We start from the raw sequence: 20,670 nt of genomic DNA on the forward strand, positions 1-20,670 counted from the left end.
GATGAAGACTCGGAATAGCTTCTCGTCGTCTCCAAATTACCCAAATGTGCACACAACTCTCGTGGCCGAGGGTGCAAGCGATAGATCCCACTCGATTACAATGTCATGCTCGACATCGTCGCCTGCCGATGGGATCAGCAGAAACGCCAATCTGGCGCCGCTGAAGCCCCAATTGTCTTTATCTACGGCAATCTGGGGACCACAGTTTGTGAACTCACTTACTTTGCCTCGGAGTTGCTTGATACTGCGCAGTCAATCTCTCACCGACAGGTATGCCAACACGGAATTCGCGATGCGTGCTACGTTTGGTGTCGACAGTATACAGCCTAATAACTGATTTATGACTGTCAGTCAGTCTGTGAGACGCACAGACTGGGCTGTAAACTGTGTAGTGGGCACATTTCCGCGCTTCAGTGTATGATTAAAGAGGATGTCGCCTTTGGCTTTTGCACATGTACTGAAGACCATGGTGATATCAACAGCTTACGCAGCGCCTTTGCTGCCGAAAACCCGTCGCAGTAGAGTGGCCATTATGGTAGGAATGTATATTTTATGGAGCTTTGAAATCGCAAATGCAAGTTTGATTGCTATGAGTAGTGCCTTTATTCCTTATCAATTGATCTTGAGACATTGCAGTAGCCTGAATAATTAGTTTACCTTCTAACGACACTGGTGCGCACCCTAGTTCTTAGGGATCAGTCTTAATATATTGAATTCAGTGTTGCCGGCTCATGCAGCTGATTCTACACACCTAGACGTAGATAAACCAAGATTTAGATTAAGAGCAGAGTATTTGAAAGCATTTAGCTCAAGAGGTCGATGTGGGTGTAAGTTGAATGCAGACTGTCATGCAGACCTGTCAATCCGAGGGTTTTGGTTATGGTGTTGTCGGGTTGGTATGCATACCATGTATCTGAGTATGTCGTACGCAGATCTTCATATGGTACCTTGCAGATAGAAGTGTCTCTGCACAGGAAGGTCAAGTCCAATGGCTGATGTCAATAGCTGTGAAGAAAAGTCTTTAGCTTCATTGACGTAAGTAACCATGTCAACCGTAAAGAAGCTTTGGGACCACAAAGAAGCTTTGCCAATACTTGACGAAGCAATTGCCAATGTACATAGCAAATATATTGCCGACTGAAGCCCCTTCTTCTCTACTGGCTGAGTACATACGTATACGTACTACACTTCCGGAATGTATCGTGTGTAGGAAGGAATGTGCAAGCCATCCCGCTCAAAACACCAAATACCTCAAGCCTATCGCCCGATAGGCTGAAGCTTGATCCGCAAGACATGTAGACAGAAAATATTTTACGCGGCAGATCCATACCAGTGTCAAACTTGGTTCGAGTCGCGTCTTATCCGTATCAACCTTTGAGGGCATGACGTGTCTGTCAGAGTCAAGAGTCACTAATCGTTAGTATAAGAGGATGGCAGACCTCCGTTCGACTTTGAAATAATTGATGCTCCTTCAGTCTTACTGTCTATACTTTCCTTTCATCCCTGTCCCTCGTTTCATTTAAGGTTGACTTCGTCCAGATTATCTCACCACACTCCTTTGATCTGGCTGATCACAAAATTAACAATGTACTTTCAAAATCTTGCCGCCGTTTCTGTGGCCTTGCTGGCCGGTACATCAATGGCCGCACAATACAACGGCGGCGAAATACCTTCAAATTTGAGAAACGGACGCGCCAAATTGCGTGCCATTGATCTTCTTTCCGGTTCTTCGTCGGCACAGGTGGTCACAGTTACACCGTTCGCTGGCGCTGGTGCTGATGCTAGCAAAGTCATGCTGTCCATGTCTTCGATTGCCAAAGCATCATCCTCGGCAGCTCCTTCGTTATCAAAGCCAAGGCCATCATCTAAATTCAAATCTTCGGCAAAACCATCAAAGTCCGTCGCAGCAGGATCTTCATCCGCCCATCGTCCCGCTCAAGAAACGCACGCTGCCCAAAAGCCTTCGACAAGCCCTTCGTCCGCCAACGACGTAAGCGTCCCAGTTCAAGAACTCGCCGAACAGGCAGACAGCACCACCAACAAGGACTCAGACAAGCCCTTCTGGAGCAAACCAATCTCCAAACCCAACGGCAAACCGCGTCCCAACGCGCTAGACTTTAGCGAGGCGCCCGAGATACGCGTTGATGACAAGGATAGCTGCTCTTTGCGATGCTAGGATTTGGCGAATCAGTGTGCCGAGTTGTTGCCGAATGACAATGATTTCTGGTGAGTCCTATTTCCTCATTCTATAATTGTTATGTTGTTGCTGACAGTTTGATGTTTGTTGTAGCTGGGAGAACTACCCAGCGTGCCAAGACCGTTGTGTCAAGGAGCACGTTGATTCGTGATTGGCTGGATTGGGAGTGCAAAACACGTGAGACTCGCTGCGAACTATGTTTAATTGAGCCAATCAGATAATCAGATTCACTTTAATGCCATACCACCTGTTACAGTTTTATTTCAGTGCTATTATACAAAATAAAATACATAGCGTATCATCAACTAGCCCTAGGTGGCAAGCCCCTGTCGCGTGCTCAGCAGAGCCGTTTTTACAGGCCAGCTCGGCCAGCCTATCAGGGGCGATTGTTGGAGCACAAGGCACGCGACAGCATCTCAGCGCATGTGATCTCTCCTGCTGGTTATCGTATATCTTCTTCTTCTTCTGTACTGTATAACATCACCATTTTCCCTAATTGACCATTGTCCTTGCTGGTGATACAGTGACATCCATCCGCCTATCAAAAGATACAAGATATGCCACCAGCTCATCTCCCTCCTACACCCGCCGCATCTGGCGAGCTCATTATCAAGGACTCTTCCTTTCAGGCTATAGACGCCATGTCTGAGCACTCATTTGCATTACCACCCGCCGCATTGAGCGACAGTGGGATTGCCAACGGCCCAAACAGTCGCAAGGGGTCAATGATATCACAGCCACCTATTTCACCTGCATCACCTGAGCGCAAGACAAGTGTAAGCTCTACTGCTCGCGCGGGGACGAAACGCACTGCTGCAGGTACGACGACGGTTACATCTTCGTCAGCGGCACTGGATGAGTTTAATCTGCCACCTCCTCCGACGAGGTCAAGGAAGATTATACAGATGAAACCCAAGACTGCGCCGACTAATCGTAGCACACCAGCAGCTGCGACAGCAACAGCAAACAAACAATCTCCGCCAAGGAAACAGTCAACAGCCAAATCAGGCTCAGTTTCGACTGCAACTATGTCGAAAACAGGAAACAATGCCACAGCTACTCCAGCAGAAGCAGCTACCACTAATGACGCCACTTCTCCTCAACAACAGTCGAAAAGAAAACAGCCCAGTGCTACTTCAGCAGCTGGACGCAAGATTGCGCGCAAAACAGCGCATAGTCTAATTGAACGACGGAGACGGTCTAAGATGAATGAGGAGTTTGCGACGTTGAAGGATATGATACCCGCCTGTCGGGGACAGGAGATGCACAAGCTTGCTATTCTTCAGGTGTGTATCAAACACTCAACTTTTACAGAAATATGTACTGATTGATGGAATAGGCAAGCATTGATTATATGAACTACCTGGAAGAATGCATCACCGAGCTCAAAAACAATGCCTCTACAGCAGCAGGACGGACAAACTCCGTCTCCAAAAAGCCCAGACTAAACAATCCTCCCCTCGCACCACCATCACCAACATCACCTGAAACACTTGTTCCCTTGACAAACGAAGATTCATCATCATCAGGTTCCTCATCACCTGAACCTGTTCAAGACAACAGGACAACCCACTCCGCAACATCAACATACTATTCCTCCCCATCCTTCTCCCCTTACACAGGACCCATAACCTCTTCTTCCTCGCAACAACAAATCCAATCCCTAGACGGAATCAATCATCCCATCCTCCCATCCCCAGCTTTACGTCCCTTGTACTCTCCCCAAATCCGCGCCCAACAACAACAAACAGATCTACAAACACAACTCCAATCCTATCGCGTACCACAACAACAAATCGCATCTACCACACCGTCACCCGCTATTCTACCCCAACAACAACACCAGCAGCAACATCGACAAAGTATATCATCCATTCATACAGCGGCGAGTATGGCGAGTCCCGTCTTCGTGGCTCATGATAGTATAATCGACCAAGAAGCGAGTGCGGCGTTGTTAATGCTCAATATGGATCGGCGGGGGGCATCAATGAGTGAAGCTGGAGGAGGGAATGAAGATAGGAAGTTTAGTTTGGCTTCTTCGTCGTCATCTTCGGCGAGGGATAAGAGGATGGGTATGAGTGTGAGGGATTTACTTACCTCATGAGCTTATTATGAGCAAGTTCATCAAGTTTATTACTCTATTTTGATAGATTTGTGTTCTTGTATACCTGATGTTATGGATTACGGGCAAGTAAATGAATAGTGAATGAACAAGCAAAAATGAAGCTTTTATCATTCCAGCTATTAAAAAACTGTACAAGAAAACGCATGCATGCAAGAATCTTCAACCATATAACCTGGCTAATGATAAACCAAAAGCGAAACGAAGACACAAGTCATGGAGAACACAGCTCTTCCACAACCTTCCAGGAAGCAGTTCAAATTCAATAAACAAGAAGAAAAGGAATATACGCCGTTTGTATGTTTTGCCAAGGGAAAAAAAAAGTGGTTGAATGAAAGGATGTCGAGAGACGGTTATGCAATGATGCTAGAAAAGAGAATGCAATAAGGATGGTGGATTACTGTACAAGAGGTGTTCGTGGTATGTTGGAAGGGGTATGTTGCCCCAGGGAGGGGGGAGAAGGCTAAATATCAAAACTCCATCGCCATTTCAATGGCTGCATCTGTTCTCTCGATCTCGGCTCATTCACTTCAAGATGTATAGCTTCAATACTTTTATTCTCGTCTCGATTCGCGGAAGCCGCTAGATTGAGATACGATGGATGAAACACTTTGCCGGGATCTGTTGCCGTGCGTTTGGAATCAGGTCGTGAATACGGCGTGTCCGGCCAATGGAGCGAGTCGTCCGGCGACCCCATGCTCGATGGCGAACTAGACCGGGAGTCAAAGGAAGGTGATAATTGGAGATGCCATTCGTCATATGCACGAACGTTGGTCATGGATGTTGATCGTCCTGTTTCTGTTGTGGCTGCTGTAGGGGGCGGTTGTAGACTGCCGTAGTTCCCGTCAACTTTTCCCGGGGACAGTTTCGTATCAATCTCAAGCATTGTAGGCCGACTCTTCTTATCGCCTGTTCGACGATATGAATTGGTCGCTTTTCTTATCAACCAGTCAGGCCGATCCGTGATGGAACTCAGCTGCCCCTCCTGGATCATCTCCTCTTCTTCATCGGACTCCTTGATCTTCATGTCAATACGACTTCGTCTTCTTATGCTCGAACCTCGACTTTCACGTGAAACATCGTGCCTGGCCTTCCCGGCCATGACCTTGGCACTAGGGGGCGGCTGTAACATCCATCGTGTCTCGGCACGACTCGTCGGACCGCTCACTATGGGCGGATGCAAATCGTTCACGGGGGGTGCTCTCGCAATGTAATATTTATTCGAATGCCCCGTTCCAGCGCGAGCACGGCCGGAAATACCAACCGACGAGCCCTGGACGGTATTATCCTCTTCTTCGCCCCAAAGTATTTCATCCTCTCGCTGGAAGCGCGACCAATGTAATTTCTCGCTCAAAGATGTTACCTTTTCTCTCCCTCCCGATAACACAGAGCCTTCAACGGTCATACTCGACGTGGACGATAACCTAGGTAATCCATCGTTCTGACAATTCCTGGCGCGATGTCGACGAGCCGGCGGACCCGGTCCCAATGCAATCTCCTCCATCCATCCCACATTCGTACTGAACGGCGTCGGCTGAGGGAATAATCGTGGCTGATCGGTAACTATCACGGCGGACTTGGCCTGTTCCCGCTGGGTCCGTATAGCCTCCTTCTTCCGGCGACGTCGATCCTCTGCAGCGGCACAGGGAGTGCATGTGGCATAGTAGAATATGGCGGACTGTACGCCGCGGGCTAACCACATGGCGCTGACTTTTTTATGATAGGTAGGGTAGTGTCACTTAGGACAGTTTTGGGCGTTGCACGCAACGACTGGCACTGGATACGGAGCGCATGGAGGACGGCGGCAAGTAGCCCGGAGGGCGATGTGATGCTGGCGGAATATGTGGGTGATACAAATCGAACTTGAGTGCGGGGATCTGTACACCTTCTATCGTTTTTAGACTTGTTGTACTGTTGTACAGATCGGATATCCACTGGGAGTAGTCGCTAAGGAACCAGCAAAAGGAAAAGCACAAACTTCAAAGACGACGAGACCAATTTAAAAGTGAAACACGCAAAGAAAGCCTCAAACAGAGAGAGGCGGGAAAGCGAGTGAAAACGAAACAGAGAGGTTTGACATTGGGAAGACGGCGATGTGAGGTTGATTGAGCAAGGGGAAGTTGCGAGACTCAGCGAGAGGGAGGGGAATCATTTGGGCTTAGTTGCCCGACTAAGTACCCCATTTGCGCACTCTCATTGGCTGGTGGCTGAATGCTGCCGCCGCTAAGTGTGTCACCAGTCCGGTTGCGGACTAGCGCGTATCTGACTCTTGTTCTGTCACGCGGATTGGCTGGACTGTTGAAGCATTTCTTATTCAGTCTACATATACTGAGTACTCTGCCTCGAACTTGAAGTAGATCAGAAACAACAATGACCGACAGAAAAGAGTCGGTGATGATCAACCCGCAGTGGGGATCGTTACACCGCCGCATGGGGCGCAACGATCATACGCTTTGATGTGGAACGTGTGCTTCATGGGGTGGATCATTGGCTTTGCTACGTATGACTTTCTATACTTCTATACCTAACTACGTAGCGGTATGAAGGATTGGACGAGGGTTGATACTGCACGGTCATTAGACTTATTGTAGTAAGCTTTGAATGTAAATAAGCATTTTGTAATGCAAGTAACTCCGTGCTCCGACTCTGTATGCATCGCACGATGTTCCGCACGTGGGCAGCGATTATGACATGTCAGGTTTTGCCATACCGCTTGAATCTCTTTGTTGCGAGTCAGCATGTCCAGGTACTGCTCCATATCACGAGTCAGTGTGTGGCCCCTAGTTCCTGACATATCTATACAGGTCTCGGCCGACTTGAATTCGCTCATTCTCACGAGTCATTACATGCGTTGTACATTCCGAGATTGCAATACTTGATTACCCGAGCATACCCATGCAGCTCACAAAGGCAAATCACACCAAAGACATATACTTCGTCTCTCTCGATCCCAACCAGCTATATTCGCGCACCCCTCTCCATAGCAACGCACTCGCTGCGCCTCTGCATCCTCGCACTGTTTCCTACGACAACCTGAGCAGAGCCAACCGTCGTGCACAGTACAGCGACAAAAGTCTCCATCGCCCGGTAGGAAGTTATATGAGGTCAAGGTCGAAGGTGGCTTTGTGAAATTGCGACTTTTATGCGGATTGCCTAGTGCCCAGCAATCTGTGCAGAGATGGCGCGTTCGAGTGCGCCAGGCACTGGTATTTTGTGCGAATGATTCCTACCACCTGTTGTTAGATGGAGAATAAGAATCAAGGAATACGAGATGAACAACCTACCCGCACAATGCAAGCATCGCATACAGGGCTAGAACAATACCGACACAAACCGAAATGATATCCCTTCCGATGCTCCGACTCTGCACACTCCATTTGCGCAATACTCTTCAAATGTTTCCAATATGGATTTTGATGCAGGCCAACAAAGATATCCTGTCGCACTTTTTCGGCAGTCGCTTCATCCTTTGGGCTTGACGACGGCGAACTCGATTGTCTGGGACGTGGGAAGCCGTGTAGGACTGCCCTGAACTCGCTGTTTATCCTAGATAGGTGCAGTAGATCCCCGATTCCCAGATGAGATGCCAGTGCCGAGACCACTGGCCACGGGTAAAGTAGGTCAATCAATTCCGGCATTGAGCACAGTTGATTCGCGAGTCGGCTTATTGATAGTATGCGGGGCGTGTATATATATGTGGTGATCCGACGTGTAAAGGGCCGCACGGCTTGTACTTGATGTCACTCAAGGGTAAACGGACCATTTCAGTACTCCGCGACAAACGCAGTAAGACCAAAAACCTATCAAGCCCAAATTGTTTATACAGATATGAAGCGGTACCAGCCATAGAATTCTTTCACAACGTCTTGTCCAAAGCTGTGGAACGCGGCTGAAGATCTCCGGGGCCAGGCTGATGAATTTAGCGTGACGCAGGAAGCATGCCTAATTGGTTGAGTTGGCATGTTTAGGAAAAACACCAGTTTGCAGCAGGCAAACTCATAAGGTAAATGTCAGCAATACGAGGCCGATAAGGCGATGATTTGATGAGGATCCGCCGGTACGGAATAGTATGGACGCAGCCAGCTCCGGAGTAGGTTGCGGGGATTGAAGCCGTAGATTCGCAATAGGTGATTGCCAACAGGTTATGTGCGATAATTTCCTGTTGAGACCGAGTAATTGAAGTTAATGCTGGGATTGTATACGATGAACTGAAAAAGGCAGATAGATGTAACGAGATTGAAGAAAATGGGGAGCCTCATTCAAAGCGCCAAGACTTAAACAAAGGTGGAGCTAACCTCAAGATTTGAGCTGGATCCATCTCAACCTCTACCTCAGAAACATCTAGCGTCATGCCAAACATTCGATTTACAGCATGCCTATAGCTTCAGCCACTTTTTAATCATTTCAAATTCAATTCGACAAGTCTCTCGTTATATGCTTCATCTATGTAATGCATTGAGTCCAGTCATCCCTCTGTCTGGAACTTCGGCGCGTGCGCGGGTTAGCTACCTACCACCGACATCGAGATATCAAACTGTCGACATTTCGAGGAGTGATCCCAACCAATCTTCCAATCAGTCGCTATGTCTCTAAGCTCATATATCAACAGTGAGCTTCCCTCGTCAATACCGCCAGACTCTTCTTACACCCACCCCAACAAACAAAGACCTACTAACAACCCTCAGAAAAAGTCCTCGTCATCACCGTCGACGGCCGCACTCTTCTAGGAACCCTCCTCTCAACCGACCAACTCACAAACCTCGTCCTCACCCAAACTGTCGAACGCATAATCCGCACACCAGATGACCCCGAACCCAGTTCCGAGATTGAGCATGGCCTCTACCTGATTCGAGGCGATAATGTGGTTATTTGCGGCGAGGTGGATGAGGGGATTGACAATGATATTGATTGGAGTAAAGTTAAGGGGGAGGTTATTCGGGGGACGAAGAATGTATGATTCTTATCACTCTTCGATTTGAAGATTATATGTGTCCGGCATGGAAAGGGAAGAAAACGAGGCTTGTCCTCGTAAGGGTATTGGCATGCCCGCTTTTTACGACATAGCACTTCAATACGATACATAACGTCCGACGAATATGGATGTATGAACGAATTGGAACCCAAATCCGACGCTGCAACAGACTTGACTACGCAATGGCGCGCGAAGACACAGCAATTGATTCATCTGTTAATGAACGCAGAGTATGACATGCACTAGAAATGATCGATGTGATCACTTTGGAATTCTAAAGGAGCTTTCAATCAAATACGCCCTACGTTAACACGCCATTTGATCCTCACAGTAGATAGAAATACGATAGTAGGAATAGTAATGCTGATAAGTCGAAGCTTTTATAATCAACAGTAAACAACGCGTCATCTATCCTATCGAGCTAAGATCAAGTGGAACACTACTTCCTCTGCCAGCACGATATCTCCGCACTCCACCACTAAAAGGTCGAGGTTTAGGAAGTAAACTTTCATCCTGGAACTTGAAGCGGTTATCTTGTACCGCGCTTCGAGTCGGTCCTGGTGACGACGGATGCGAAACCGGGGTCGATGTTCCGTTGCTCAAAGTATAAGCGCTTGGGTCTAGCGCTGACCGCCCTTGGTTTCGAAGGGAATGGTCATCGTATGAGGTAGGACGTGACGATACGGGAGTAGAAGATGCAGACGGACGTCCTGGAGGAGCTAATGCGGGCGGTGATGTAGCAGGTGGTGGGGGTGGACTAGCGAGTGGTAGTGAGGGCGCCGAGCCTGGAGGTGGAGGTGGAGGTGGCGCTGGAGGAGCTGGAGGGTTATGGGAATTTCCAAAAGCATTTCGAGCGGCTTGCATTGCAATTGATGCGCCTGCAGCAGCAGCTCCATTGGGTAGAGGTGGAGCTGAAGATGGTGGTGGTGGGGGTGCAGAGACTGGAAGTTTAGGAGCAGATATAGATGGTGGTGGAGGTGGTGCACTGGGTGGTGCTGGGTTCGCTGATGCAGGAGGAGGAGGCGGTGGTGGAGCTGACGGTGCCGTACCAGACGGCTTTCGAGATGCCAATGGGGGAGGTGGTGGAGGAGTCCTTCCTGAGCCTGGAAGAGGTGGAGGAGCACGCGGCGGTATTTCCAAGGTAGACGAAGGCCGTGACGCAGGCCTTGGTGGTGGTCTTCGCAAATTAGCGACTAATGGATTGGGCGCAGGAGACTCTGGTGCTGAGGGAGGTACTGGAGGTGGTCGAGCTCCCGGTGGTCTCGGCGCTCCACCCACTGGTGGTTTTGGTGCCGTCGCTCGTGGACGACTTGATTCTGAATCCGACAAGTATGAAGAATCTCTATTCGCACCAGTATCGACGCCTCCTCGACTGCGTAACTTAGGCATACCCCCTGCGAATAAACCAGCCAATTGAGGCGGACCACTGGTCGCACCTGAGCTTCCACTATCATCTCTTGTAGGTCCTGCGTCGCTGCTGCTTCGTAGTCTATTCGCCGAAGGAATAGGAGGTGCTAATCCACCGGGTGCCTTGGGCATGCCTGGTACTGGGGGAGCTCCTCCAATCGCTGGACCACTGGATTTGGCCTCTTTCCCAACAATAGGAGCAGATCGATCATTGGTGACTGCTTTTCTTAACTTTGGAGCACCTTTATTGATATCTGCGAAAAGAGCGCTCTATGTAAATAGTCAGCTAATGAACTCGCCCGACACAAGTGCATGAACGTTGATGTATGGATTCGTGGTTCATTGGAAACGTACCCTGTCCGTACCACCAGCACCTTTAGCTGGTCTAGCAGGTATACTCCCTCCAGGCGGCGGTGGAGGGGGAGGAGGAGGACCTCCCATGCTCGGAGGAGGTGGAGGAGGGGGAGGCGGCGGCGGAGGAGGCATCGTGATGTTCTATAGAATCAAGTTGAAGGACAAGTGAGCTGATTGTAAGATCGAGACCCCAGATACCCGCAAGGCAGGTGTTCTGGGTGAGAACGAGTCGATATAATAAGGTCGCCGAGTCGAAGGGTTGGAGACGTAGAAAAGTGCCGACATACGATGTTGTAGGTGAAGCTAAAACAGAATGAAGTCTCTTTGTCAGTCAGTGTATCTCCAACGATGTCACTTGGGTCGTTGAGCGCTCGCGTGGCGGTGCTGCTAGGCGCAAACGAGTAAGGCTTGGGCTGTCCGCGGCCTATCTGGACCCATAATTGTTAGGCGGTAACATTTCCGCCTGTGCTTTCCTTTTAGCGCCAGAAAGTTCAGGCACGTGTCTGATTGACTTTTGACCTTCTTTGCTTTCGACAACATAATGAGGCACACAATGGGTAGTGTCTTTATACGCCCTCGAGGGGTACCTAAGCTGCGAAGATCGGTGTGTCAATTTTGCGAGTACTCGAAACGAACAGAGACCGTGTCGTATTCCACGTTACAGCGCGCACCATTGAGGAGCGCTTTTCAATATCATACCAGCAACACGCCATTGCGACGAGATTGTGCTCCATTGTTAGCGATCAGACCGTCCGTCGTGAAGCCATTGCATCTATTCAGAAGACTCTTGTCGTCAACCCCGGGTATAGAGTCATCGGTGGTCGAAATCAAAGAAAAATGCGAAGCTTTGCGTCATTCAGACAAAGCAGTGTCGGAAGAAGCGGTAGTTGCGCTACTACAAGAATGCTTACAGATTATGGAATCATTCTTGAAAGCACAAGAACCGCATGAGAAAGAGAATCAAAATACACCTGCGGCGACGACGGCGACAAAATCAACTGCGGCATCTTCACTACTCGGTCTTGACGAAAAGCATGCCACGCCCGGAAAATCCAGAATACCCAAGAAGTCAGGGCCTAGGATTGTGGATATTATATCTCAGCTTCTCACCGAGCTCTTAGGGGATGAAAAGGTCTTCATTTCTCCAGAAGTCCTCGAGCTATATACAAAGATCCACGTCCTCCTCAAGCGAGCCGACTACCTCCCTCAAGTATTCTCTCTGTACGCCAATAAACCCATTCCAGAACCCAACACATCACCCATCCAGTTCCGCCAACAGAACCCCAAAAGCGTGAAAAATGCCATCTCGTCAAAACTAGCAAATGAAGCATTGGAGATTGCTCTGGAGCAGAAGAATTTATCGCTTGCGCTTGCTATTATTGACACGACGTTTTGTGCCCCAGCGTTTACAAGAGCTAAACTGTTGAAGAATGCTGCTGTTCCTCTTGCAGGATTGGCGACTGCGCCCTTGGCATCTTATGTTGTTGCGACATGGGCTGCTAGTATGCAAAATACAATGGATCCATCGATGGCGACTGGCATCACGTTCACAGCGACACTTGCATATATAGGTTTTACATCTTCTGTAGGAGTTATTGCCATTGCTACGAGTAACGATCAAATGGAGCGGGTGTCGTGGGCACCTGGTATTCCTCTGAGAAATCGGTGGCTTAGAGAGGAAGAGCGAGGTGCGCTCGATAGAGTGGCAGTAGCCTGGGGTTTTAAGGATCCATACAGGAGAGGTGAAGAGGAGGGTGAGGAATGGGAGAGTCTTCGTGAATTTATTGGTATCAGAGGAATGGTTCTTGATAAGACGGAGTTAATGGAGGGTATGCAGTAACTGCATTACCTGCAATGACGGCTATTTCGTTTTCTATTCTGTGTATAACTATCTTATCCATATTTATAAATCCGGCAGGGAATTTCAAGGTTTGAAATGTCTTTTATTCGGACCTAACTAGCCTATTTTTTTATTTATTTTTTTTTTTTCAGTCAATCGGACCATGATCCAAACATGTGATTCAATGCAATTAAGCACAGAATCTAGTACAGGCGCTTGGGAGGAGACATGGAAGCCTTGATGACAAGACTTCCAACGTTCTGCCAACCCTTCTTAAGCAAAGAGACAAGGTAGTTGATGGCAAGCATGATGTTGGAGATCAACTCATCCTCGGTCATGCCAACGTTGCCAACGGCAACACCCAAGCAGAGAACCTTCTTGAGCTGGAACTTGATGGTGGACTTGACTTCGGTGACCTTGGCATCCATGTCCTCAGCATGGGAGATGGGGGTAGGAAATTTACCAGCTAGATGATATTAGCATTATTGATTCCGAGAGAGAAAAGAAGGAAGGGACTAACCCCTGGAAAGACCGGGTCCCAAGATACGGGGAATCTGCTTGATCAAGGTATCGGAAGCGACGAAAGCATCGTACTTGCGAGCGAGCTTCTTGATGAGCTTCTTGTTCTTGTTCAACTTCTTCAAGTCGTCGACGGAGGCGGACTCCAAGCCCAAGTGCTTGGCACGGTCGAGATCGTGCTGATCACCGATGATGCTGTAATCCAGTCAGCAACTATACTTTCCCTTGCCGGACAAGTCGGACAACATACCAAATGGTCATACCAGGGCGAGGAACGTTGGGAAGGCGGATGGTGCCAGAGAAACGCTTGTCACGCTGGGGATCATAGTTCTTCAGACCGATCTGAAGCTCGACGGTCTCGAGGAAGTTACGCTTCTTGGTGTTTTGAGAGTAGTCCAGAAGCTGTTGGACATTTTGACGCACTCCGGCTGTTGAAAATTGAAGTTTAGATGGCGAGTTCTTCTTCCATAGTTGTTCGTAGAGTATAAAACTTACCGACTGTGATCTTAGACATGATGGCGACAGTCTTCCAGAAGAATGATTAGTTCTTATGGTGTGGCTCTGCGTAAAATGTCGTTCAGTTTCGAGATTCAACAGGTAACGAGGCTCGAGGCTCTTAAAAAAGCGAAGAGATTTCCCCCGCTTGTGGGAAGAGCCTGACGCTAGACCATAACAGGACTAGCATGCCCTAACATTTGGCAGAAATGCCAAGACTTGCTTCGTCAAGAGGTCCCGTGACTTGTCATGTGATTGGCTACTAGTGTGTATTAGTAAATATTCAACATTCAGTGAACACTCTGTGAGAGTAGATAGATCTATTGGATAGATAGATCAGACTATTTTACTGCAGGCTAGAAAATAAAGGTGTTTTTTGGCTCTTGCCCCTTCAAATTTCTCTAATCTCCTTCCAGACACATATGGCATTCTTCATGGACACTTGTCTTGCAGGTTCCATGTTGTTAGGGTAGTCTTGTCTGCAGCATACTGTGAAACAAGCATGGACCTGGACTCAGGTAAGCTATTTGATGATTGCCAATGGGGATGCTCCCATGACCTGTGGCTTGTGCATCTGGGAAAGGTTCAGGGCGCGGGCGGCTGCAGTAGCCTAGAGCTCCTCGTGCACCTTAAGCCTCATCTGACCTCTAAGTCCAAGGTCATTCATCCAATTTCGCCTTTTAATGTTACATACTCTTCGTCTCTATTATATCAGAAGGGAGTCTTTCCGATAAAAAATACTACAAATTTATCACTCTCTATGTTCTTCAATAAGTCTCGGTATTCGCCTGCTCAGGGGCTATCCAACGCCGCCCTTCTGGACGATCAGCATTGATCGATTTGACTGATGACTTCATCTATCATGGCTAATCATCAGACAGCTGTCGATTACTACAAGAGCTTATCCTCTCAACCTTCCCTTGCAGAAAAATTCAGTAATATTGATGATGCTCACTATTTCCGCCAGTGTCAACAAACACTCCTGAACGGTACTACGCGCAACTTCGTTCTTGATTTTGGTGATCAAGATGCATGGTGCGGCTTTGATTTGCAAAAGGAGGAGTTTGTATCGTTGATGAAGGATCAGGTATGGCTTGCACTACAGGCAAGATATGAACAGGCTAATAAGCACGTCAGAGACCGAAAATGTTTGGGACGAGGTGGATGTAAGTCACGACTAAGTTGATTTAGTGTCAATGCTGAATTGCTGATTTTGCAAAGCCATCTGTGGGCTCCGGAGACCCAGAAAGAATCTATCAAAGTGCGTCTCATAGTTTCCTTTTCCGTTCGAGAAGCTAACAGACCATCTGTAGGCTCTTGCAAACCGGTACGGATTATCTTATCGCCTAGTGAAGATGATGTGTACAGATCCAGTGAGACAAACGGAGACTGCTGTTGCAGAGCCAAACCTACTAGAGTCGGAACCTGCTGAGAAGTCGGACGAAAAACCTCAACAGACAGTATCGAGCAGAGACCTAGAAGGGGCTTATCATCTTGACAAGCTGGATCCTGCGGTTGCGAGTGCGGAAGTGGCTTCTCTCGGGTACTTGTCATTCTCCAATATCATCAATCAGATCTGGCATTTCTGTTCAGTGGATTACGGACCAAAATGTACGACTACTTTGTGGTGTTCAGAGATGATGCTGATCGGTGTTCATAGACACATGCATTGGATACAATTCCCTTTATACGGTCAAGGTCAACAATAAGATCCTGGAAAATGGAAAAGGTCTACCAGAGGGAAAAAGATTATGGTGTTGGATTATCCTATGTGATGATGGTGCGTGCTTGACATTACAACGGCTGTCCACTATTCTGACGTGTTTTACCTGCTAGGGACTGTCATCTCCATGCAAGAGAACCCATTTCCTGGTCCATACATGCCCTCTATTGAAGAAGAAATGGTGCTGGTAGCTGCCACTCGACGGAATGTCGTTTCAATTTTCTCTGGTGCATCCAAACAACATCCATTGGTCTCTGACAACGAGTCCTTGGTATCTGTGCGCGTGCGCCACTTTTCCAGCATCGAGCCTGACGAAGCTAGCATTAAGCAGGAAGACGGCCCTGGCTTGATATTGTACTATATGTTCGACGACTGGGTGTCGAGCTATCGCCTGGTAGCTCGTAGAGAACACAAGTATGGTGCACTGCTGGATGAATTGGCGAGTTCTTTGATGATGGCGTGATGTATATATGAATGCTAACTGAATATCAGAGGCAAAGGATGTTGACGAAGCCTAACGTCGACCTGGTAGATGATCTGCATTGGCTTGGGCGGCGTCTTGCTATCTTGAAGCATCTCTATCAGAGCTATGAGCTAGTCATCACGCGTATTCTGCAGCGTCAGCGTCTCTTGCGTGACGAGGCTGCTCAAATTCGACACGCAAACACCCGCAATGCGAACACATTTAATGACGCAGAATACCCTGATCGCGCGCATATGTCTTTTAGCCTGGCAGATGTTTCCGGCACCTACGACTATACTGCAGGTGTGCAACTGACATCAGCTGCAGTTGGCCGCTTTGAGCGCTTAGCAGATCGCATAAGACTTTACTGCTTGAGTGAAATTGATACATGCTTGGCGGAGAAAGAAACCCTAACGTTCATGGTAATATTTTATACCATATTCAATGGTAGAAGGTGCTGACTATCGACAGAACTTCAACTTGATCGCTCTGAAAGACTCACAAGCAGTGGAAAAACTGACTCGCATTACAATTCTATTGGCAAAAGCGACGATCATGTTTCTTCCTGTGAGCTTGATGTCTCAATACTTCAGTATCCAGATTCCAGATATTGAAGGCCCTCTCTCATTGCGTGCGTACTGGATCGCATTTGCAGTGTTGATGGTCTTATCAATAGGTATTTTGACCTTATTTGGGTATGCTAGCGATACAGTCGAAGGAAAAACTATATATCGCTCAGTTACGAGGACATTGTTCAGTTCTTCGAAGCAGAAGTCGATGGAGCTCATGTCTCAAAGGCGTGCGAGACGATAGCGGTAACTACATGAGATCAATGATCATATTGATGTGGTCATTCTAGAAAAGCTCTCCGCATTCTCAAGAGTAACCAGTTATACATTACATCGACATAATGAGCACATCGAAACAGTACTCCTGAGAAAGATTTTCAATGATTTAGGGGCCATTGGATCCTGTTGCTCACCTAATAGCCTGGTATCTCGTCTCAAAAAAGCTGGTGCCTGATCTCTATACCAGACAGATAGCCATAGGCCCATAGGAAGATACGGTCGTCGAGGCAACCCGACGCTGATATCAGGAAGAGAACACAGTTTCATAGAATCGTTCCAACACCGTGTCCTTTCGAGGTAGGCAGACACGTGAGATTGTTATAGCATAAAAAGGCAGCTTTGCTGTTCTTCTTGTGTAGTCATCAGTAATCTCAGATATCAGTGGTCAACACGTGTTGGATGCGTCAGGCGAGGCTGAAATCACGTGCCACTCATACTCTTTCCTAGTGACCGAGACTACGCTGTCCCGCGCAATTCTTGACCTGGGCCAAGCACAGAAATTCTCCCCCTGCTCACCTTGGGCAAGACTCCGCCATAGCTGAGAACACTCTCCAGCCTAAAGTCTACACTACACTACACTCTCCCTCTTCCATCTAGACCTCCTCGCTTTCATCTTCGACAAAAATACCCTCTATCCTCTTTTCAATGTGAGTACTCTTCTTTTCTCCTCCGACTCTTCCCTCATGTCCTGCTGCCCGCTCTCTTTCCGCTTCTTGTGTCCTTGCCCGCTCGCTGCAACAGCCATAAGTGGACACGAGGTTCACAACCCAAGGCGAAATACCAAAACCATCTACCCCCACAATTGTACAACTCGATCATGAGATTTTATGCTTCTCACTCGGGCCTGTTTATGACTGCACTTTATCCTCCTTATCGTCTACTGTCTATCGACTCATCTCGCATGACCCCTTGCGCCTCCTGAGTTGGGTTTCTTCCGCCGTGTTTTTGTTTTTGTCTCAGATAACACCACCACACCGCAATCCCTACTCTACCCCTCGTGATCATCACATATTCAGCCAAGCTGACAATTTTCTTTCCGGTCTAACAGTTAGTCTACCTCTCAATACCGCCAAGATGGGTTTGGTGGTTTCGAGATTGCTTGATCGGCTATGGGGTAAGAAGGAGATGCGTATTCTGATGGTCGGTCTCGACGCTGCCGGAAAGACCACCATTCTTTATAAGTTGAAGCTCGGTGAAATCGTCACCACCATCCCTACGATCGGTTAGTCGACCTATTCTCTTTTTCTCATACAACCTTTGGCCTGGCGATTATCGATGTGATTCGAGTTCCTGCGCATGCATGAAGGAAAGAATAATGGAACGAGATCGCTGATGGGAACTGATAGGATTCAATGTCGAGACTGTCGAATACAAGAACATTCAGTTCACCGTGTGGGATGTCGGTGGTCAGGACAAGATCCGTCCTTTGTGGCGACACTATTTCCAAAACACCCAGGGTATCATCTTCGTCGTCGACAGCAACGATCGTGACCGTATCGTCGAGGCTCGTGAGGAATTGCAGCGTATGCTGAACGAAGATGAACTCCGTGATGCTCTTCTCCTTGTTTTCGCCAACAAGCAGGACTTGCCGGTGTGTACATGAAGTCGTCTGAATGTAGAGTATGGACTTGACTAACTGTCGCAGAATGCAATGAGCATTGCCGAAATCACTCAACAACTCGGTCTCCAGAGTCTGACTCGCCGTGCCTGGGTATGTCCCTCATCGCTCCTCGAAAATAACTTGGACTTGATGCTAATGCTGTCCCTTCTAGTACATCCAATCTACTTGCGCTACCACTGGTGACGGTTTGTACGAAGGTCTGGAGTGGCTCGCTGAGACTTTGCGAAAGACTGGCCGTGACTAAATAATGACGCTATGAGGGGGAGAAATCTGGTGGTCCTTTGTGTCTATCTTTTTCTCTCCATGTGTGGTTCGCGCTGATGGTGTTTGTGGAGGAAAGGCATGAGTATGGAAATAAATATTACTCTTCAAACTGGAAAATGGTCATGAGACAAATGCAAAGTGGAAAAGGCAAAGGAGTCCCCTCCCAGTTTCTTGTGATGATTTGGCAGGAATTACAAAGGGACTTTTCTTTTTGCTAGGGTTCCCATATTTGTGTGTTCTCTTTCTATAAGACGACTCTTTGTAATTTTTTTTTTTATTTTCTCTTGTTCGTTTCTCATTTCTTCTAGTTCTCTTCTTGCCGCTCTCCCCAGATCGATTAAGTATCCTATTCTTATAAATCTTTGTGTCCGTTTCTTTATAGTATTTAGGTAAGGTACTTGATCAGTCAGGAGATGAACAATGCATTGTTCCGAGTTTGGAGATTGAGCCAATGATCAAGTGAAGACTTCTTATCTTCATGTCAAGGATGTATACTCTTTATCAAAGAACTGATACAAAGGGAATGACCGACAGTCAGCGTAGTCAAGTAGATATAAAGTCCAGTACAGCATACGAAGACATCACTGTCGTCGCAATAACCATGATAGCTATCTTACAGAACAAAGGGCGATGAAAGCTGAGGATATACCTACCAAAAGCTCTACAGGGGATGATCAGCAGCCCTCTACGGCGGCATCGCAGTCCGGCTCTAATCAGGGTAAGTCTTGCCCACCATATCTCGTTCGCCTGGAATGGCTATACACATATACACAGCGCAGGTCCAATCAACTAATTTGAATTCGGACCTCAGAAGGAAAAGACAAAGTCGTCTGGCAAGGTGAAGGGATTTGCGAATAGGGCCAAAAATAAATGGAGAAGGTATCTGTCCCCTCCTCGCACTTGCGTAAAAAGATGAGAATATTGATGTTCTACGGAGTAATCTCACTTGTATCAATGGAATAGATTCAAGTCCCAGCACATGGATGCGGTTGGGTGTTCTGAAGAGGCTGGACATGTCAAAGTCCAAAGAGAATGACCGAATGAATGCGTGCTGTGGCCAGATGAGTCTACATTTATATAGAACATTTGAATCTGTGGCAATCTTTTTCATTATATACTATCCCCACCTATACAACGGGACACAAGTCCCAACTCCCCAACAACTAAACCACTAAACTACCCTCAAACTTAACGTATAAGAGAAAAAAGAATATCACGTCTCCTCCACAGCTAAAGCGCATGGGAAGCCTCGTCGAAACGTAGCCCTAGCCTAGCCATATAATGATTGGGAAAAAGGAGGACGCGATTGCTCTACAGAGCCGGGAACGGAAAGAAACCCATTTATATCTTTCTCAAAAATATAAAAAGGATAACTCTCAGCAAGCCGCCGTAGCGGAGCTCCGATAAATAGAATGTTTATTTACATAAGTAAGTAAACCTCTACTGATGATAGATGAAAGAAAAAAAAAAAGAAGAAAGAAAAGGAAAGAAAGGAATGCGGAAGAGTAGCCGTTTTAAAGGGCTGGACGGATGATAGGCGCTAGGCCGTTGTGGGACTAGGGCGAGCAGAGTTTTTGAGGTTGGCTCAGATAGGGTTAGGGCTGGAAATAGCACGTGGAGATATTTGAGGTGTTAATGTTAGTTGTTGTTATTGGTTGTCGAAGCTAACTACAGCTGCGCTGAGCCCTTTACGGAGGTCACATGACTCTCGGATCATAGTTGATCCGCGCCGGAGGGAGATCCACGGGTGTAGCACGCTGACATGAGGAAGCTCAGACCGCTGGAATGGGTCTACATACTATATTATGATTGGTTGTCTTCTTGTGCCACTTAGTTCTTGACTAT

At 47.6% G+C, this 20,670-nt stretch overlaps 10 protein-coding genes across 10 annotated transcripts, besides 4 other annotated features; 7 read left to right on the forward strand and 3 right to left on the reverse strand.

Moving 5' to 3' along the window:
• Positions 1-105: 105 nt before the first annotated feature.
• TSTA_076930 (uncharacterized protein) lies at positions 106-522 on the forward strand (the record flags this gene model as incomplete). Its single annotated transcript, XM_002341672.1, has 2 exons — positions 106-296; positions 393-522. The coding sequence occupies 2 exons, from the start codon at positions 106-108 to the stop codon at positions 520-522; spliced, it is 321 nt and encodes a 106-aa protein (XP_002341713.1).
• Positions 523-1,585: 1,063 nt separating this feature from the next.
• On the forward strand, positions 1,586-2,188 carry TSTA_076940 (uncharacterized protein; the record flags this gene model as incomplete). Its single annotated transcript, XM_002341673.1, has 1 exon — positions 1,586-2,188. The coding sequence occupies one exon, from the start codon at positions 1,586-1,588 to the stop codon at positions 2,174-2,176; it is 591 nt and encodes a 196-aa protein (XP_002341714.1). The 3' UTR covers positions 2,177-2,188.
• Positions 2,189-2,754: 566 nt separating this feature from the next.
• On the forward strand, positions 2,755-4,431 carry TSTA_076950 (HLH transcription factor, putative; the record flags this gene model as incomplete). The annotated part of the gene is made up of 2 exons (XM_002341674.1): positions 2,755-3,483; positions 3,537-4,431. 2 exons carry the CDS (start codon positions 2,755-2,757, stop codon positions 4,299-4,301), a joined length of 1,494 nt encoding a protein of 497 aa, XP_002341715.1. The 3' UTR covers positions 4,302-4,431.
• A 52-nt stretch (positions 4,432-4,483) lies between these two features.
• Positions 4,484-6,021, reverse strand: TSTA_076960 (uncharacterized protein; the record flags this gene model as incomplete). The annotated part of the gene is made up of 1 exon (XM_002341675.1): positions 4,484-6,021. One exon carries the CDS (start codon positions 6,019-6,021, stop codon positions 4,783-4,785), a length of 1,239 nt encoding a protein of 412 aa, XP_002341716.1. The 3' UTR covers positions 4,484-4,782.
• A 2,626-nt stretch (positions 6,022-8,647) lies between these two features.
• TSTA_076970 (small nuclear ribonucleoprotein Lsm8, putative) lies at positions 8,648-9,511 on the forward strand. The gene is made up of 2 exons (XM_002341676.1): positions 8,648-8,927; positions 9,005-9,511. Exons 1-2 carry the CDS (start codon positions 8,903-8,905, stop codon positions 9,274-9,276), a joined length of 297 nt encoding a protein of 98 aa, XP_002341717.1. The 5' UTR covers positions 8,648-8,902; the 3' UTR covers positions 9,277-9,511.
• A 13-nt stretch (positions 9,512-9,524) lies between these two features.
• Positions 9,525-11,184, reverse strand: TSTA_076980 (proline-rich, actin-associated protein Vrp1, putative; the record flags this gene model as incomplete). The annotated part of the gene is made up of 2 exons (XM_002341677.1): positions 9,525-10,968; positions 11,053-11,184. The coding sequence occupies 2 exons, from the start codon at positions 11,182-11,184 to the stop codon at positions 9,700-9,702; spliced, it is 1,401 nt and encodes a 466-aa protein (XP_002341718.1). The 3' UTR covers positions 9,525-9,699.
• Positions 10,190-10,334: a microsatellite.
• Positions 11,144-11,181: a microsatellite.
• A 390-nt stretch (positions 11,185-11,574) lies between the features above and the next one.
• On the reverse strand, positions 11,575-14,020 carry TSTA_076990 (60S ribosomal protein L1). Its single transcript, XM_002341679.1, has 4 exons — positions 13,907-14,020; positions 13,662-13,839; positions 13,413-13,606; positions 11,575-13,358 (listed from the first exon to the last, which is right to left on the reverse strand). The coding sequence occupies exons 1-4, from the start codon at positions 13,923-13,925 to the stop codon at positions 13,096-13,098; spliced, it is 654 nt and encodes a 217-aa protein (XP_002341720.1). The 5' UTR covers positions 13,926-14,020; the 3' UTR covers positions 11,575-13,095.
• TSTA_077000 (uncharacterized protein) lies at positions 12,087-12,892 on the forward strand (the record flags this gene model as incomplete). Its single annotated transcript, XM_002341678.1, has 2 exons — positions 12,087-12,120; positions 12,174-12,892. The coding sequence occupies 2 exons, from the start codon at positions 12,087-12,089 to the stop codon at positions 12,890-12,892; spliced, it is 753 nt and encodes a 250-aa protein (XP_002341719.1).
• Positions 13,016-13,041: a sequence feature (AT_rich).
• A 748-nt stretch (positions 14,021-14,768) lies between the features above and the next one.
• On the forward strand, positions 14,769-16,919 carry TSTA_077010 (uncharacterized protein; the record flags this gene model as incomplete). Its single annotated transcript, XM_002341680.1, has 7 exons — positions 14,769-14,993; positions 15,220-15,517; positions 15,567-15,686; positions 15,743-16,068; positions 16,122-16,514; positions 16,564-16,787; positions 16,832-16,919. 7 exons carry the CDS (start codon positions 14,769-14,771, stop codon positions 16,917-16,919), a joined length of 1,674 nt encoding a protein of 557 aa, XP_002341721.1.
• A 1,095-nt stretch (positions 16,920-18,014) lies between these two features.
• On the forward strand, positions 18,015-18,805 carry TSTA_077020 (ADP-ribosylation factor, putative; the record flags this gene model as incomplete). The annotated part of the gene is made up of 4 exons (XM_002341681.1): positions 18,015-18,162; positions 18,287-18,531; positions 18,586-18,651; positions 18,713-18,805. The coding sequence occupies 4 exons, from the start codon at positions 18,015-18,017 to the stop codon at positions 18,803-18,805; spliced, it is 552 nt and encodes a 183-aa protein (XP_002341722.1).
• A 1,476-nt stretch (positions 18,806-20,281) lies between these two features.
• Positions 20,282-20,321: a sequence feature (A-rich).
• The last annotated feature ends 349 nt before the right edge of the window (positions 20,322-20,670 follow it).

This window comes from Talaromyces stipitatus, genomic scaffold (assembly GCF_000003125.1).
Source record: "Talaromyces stipitatus ATCC 10500 scf_1105507295523 genomic scaffold, whole genome shotgun sequence".
NCBI lineage: Eukaryota > Fungi > Ascomycota > Eurotiomycetes > Eurotiales > Trichocomaceae > Talaromyces > Talaromyces stipitatus.

Coding starts and splice junctions, on each gene's coding strand:
- TSTA_076970 (XM_002341676.1), top strand. CDS start 8,903: ATGTCTCTAAGCTCATATATCAACA. Junction 8,928..9,004: donor TCTAAGCTCATATATCAACA/GTGAGCTTCCCT, acceptor AACAACCCTCAG/AAAAAGTCCTCGTCATCACC.
- TSTA_076990 (XM_002341679.1), bottom strand. Junction 13,607..13,661: donor CGCCCTGGTATGACCATTTG/GTATGTTGTCCG, acceptor ACTGGATTACAG/CATCATCGGTGATCAGCACG. Junction 13,359..13,412: donor GGGACCCGGTCTTTCCAGGG/GTTAGTCCCTTC, acceptor AATATCATCTAG/CTGGTAAATTTCCTACCCCC.